Here is a 543-nt window from a genome sequence, read left to right as displayed (position 1 = left end):
CTCTTGTGACCTAGAGGGGGAAGGGTTCACACAGTTAGGTAGTTATGTATTAGAACCTGCCACCACAAAACGTAACAAAATTTTTTAAACGAAAGCTACGACAGAATCACTCACGTATTTCATGGGACTCGTCTCCTCCCCTTGTCCTCCTCCTCCCACTCTTTTCTCCGTGCCTCCTCCCCCTCCTCCTCCTCCCCGGCTATTAATAGCGCGGCCCGGCTCGGCCCCGTTGTGTGTCACGACCTGCGACCAGTCGGCCACGCCGCTCTCTGTGGTGGCTCGGAGGATGTTGTGAATGGCTGGGGATAGACAGAGACAGAGTTTAGTTATTTTAGTAGGGTTTTACGGCGCTTGCAACACAATAAGGTCACATGAACCGCTCTCTGTGTTGGCTCGGAGGATGTTGTGAATGGTTGGGGACAGGGAGAGAGAGAGAGAGAGAGACGTTGGTTTTTTTAGTAAGGTTTAATTGCGCTTTCAACAGCATAAGGTCATACGATCGCCAACGGTTAACAGAGAAGTCCAAACGGGGAATCTGTTTTA

The 543-nt window shown here is 50.5% G+C and overlaps 1 protein-coding gene across 1 annotated transcript in view; it reads right to left on the bottom strand.

Moving 5' to 3' along the window:
* The window catches only part of LOC101855450 (TBC1 domain family member 23), a gene marked incomplete in the record, with an annotated part of 11837 nt that extends 11537 nt beyond the window's left edge, over positions 1–300 (bottom strand). The window contains 1 exon segment of the mRNA XM_013089290.1: positions 115–300. Coding sequence (XP_012944744.1) covers positions 115–123 — 9 coding nt within the window.
* Between the last annotated feature and the right edge of the window lie 243 nt (positions 301–543).

Source organism: Aplysia californica, unplaced genomic scaffold, assembly GCF_000002075.1.
Source record: "Aplysia californica isolate F4 #8 unplaced genomic scaffold, AplCal3.0 scaffold00918, whole genome shotgun sequence".
Taxonomy (NCBI): Eukaryota; Metazoa; Mollusca; class Gastropoda; order Aplysiida; family Aplysiidae; genus Aplysia; species Aplysia californica.
Note: the sequence above shows the minus strand (reverse complement) of the source record. Positions and strands in the feature narration are given on the sequence as shown.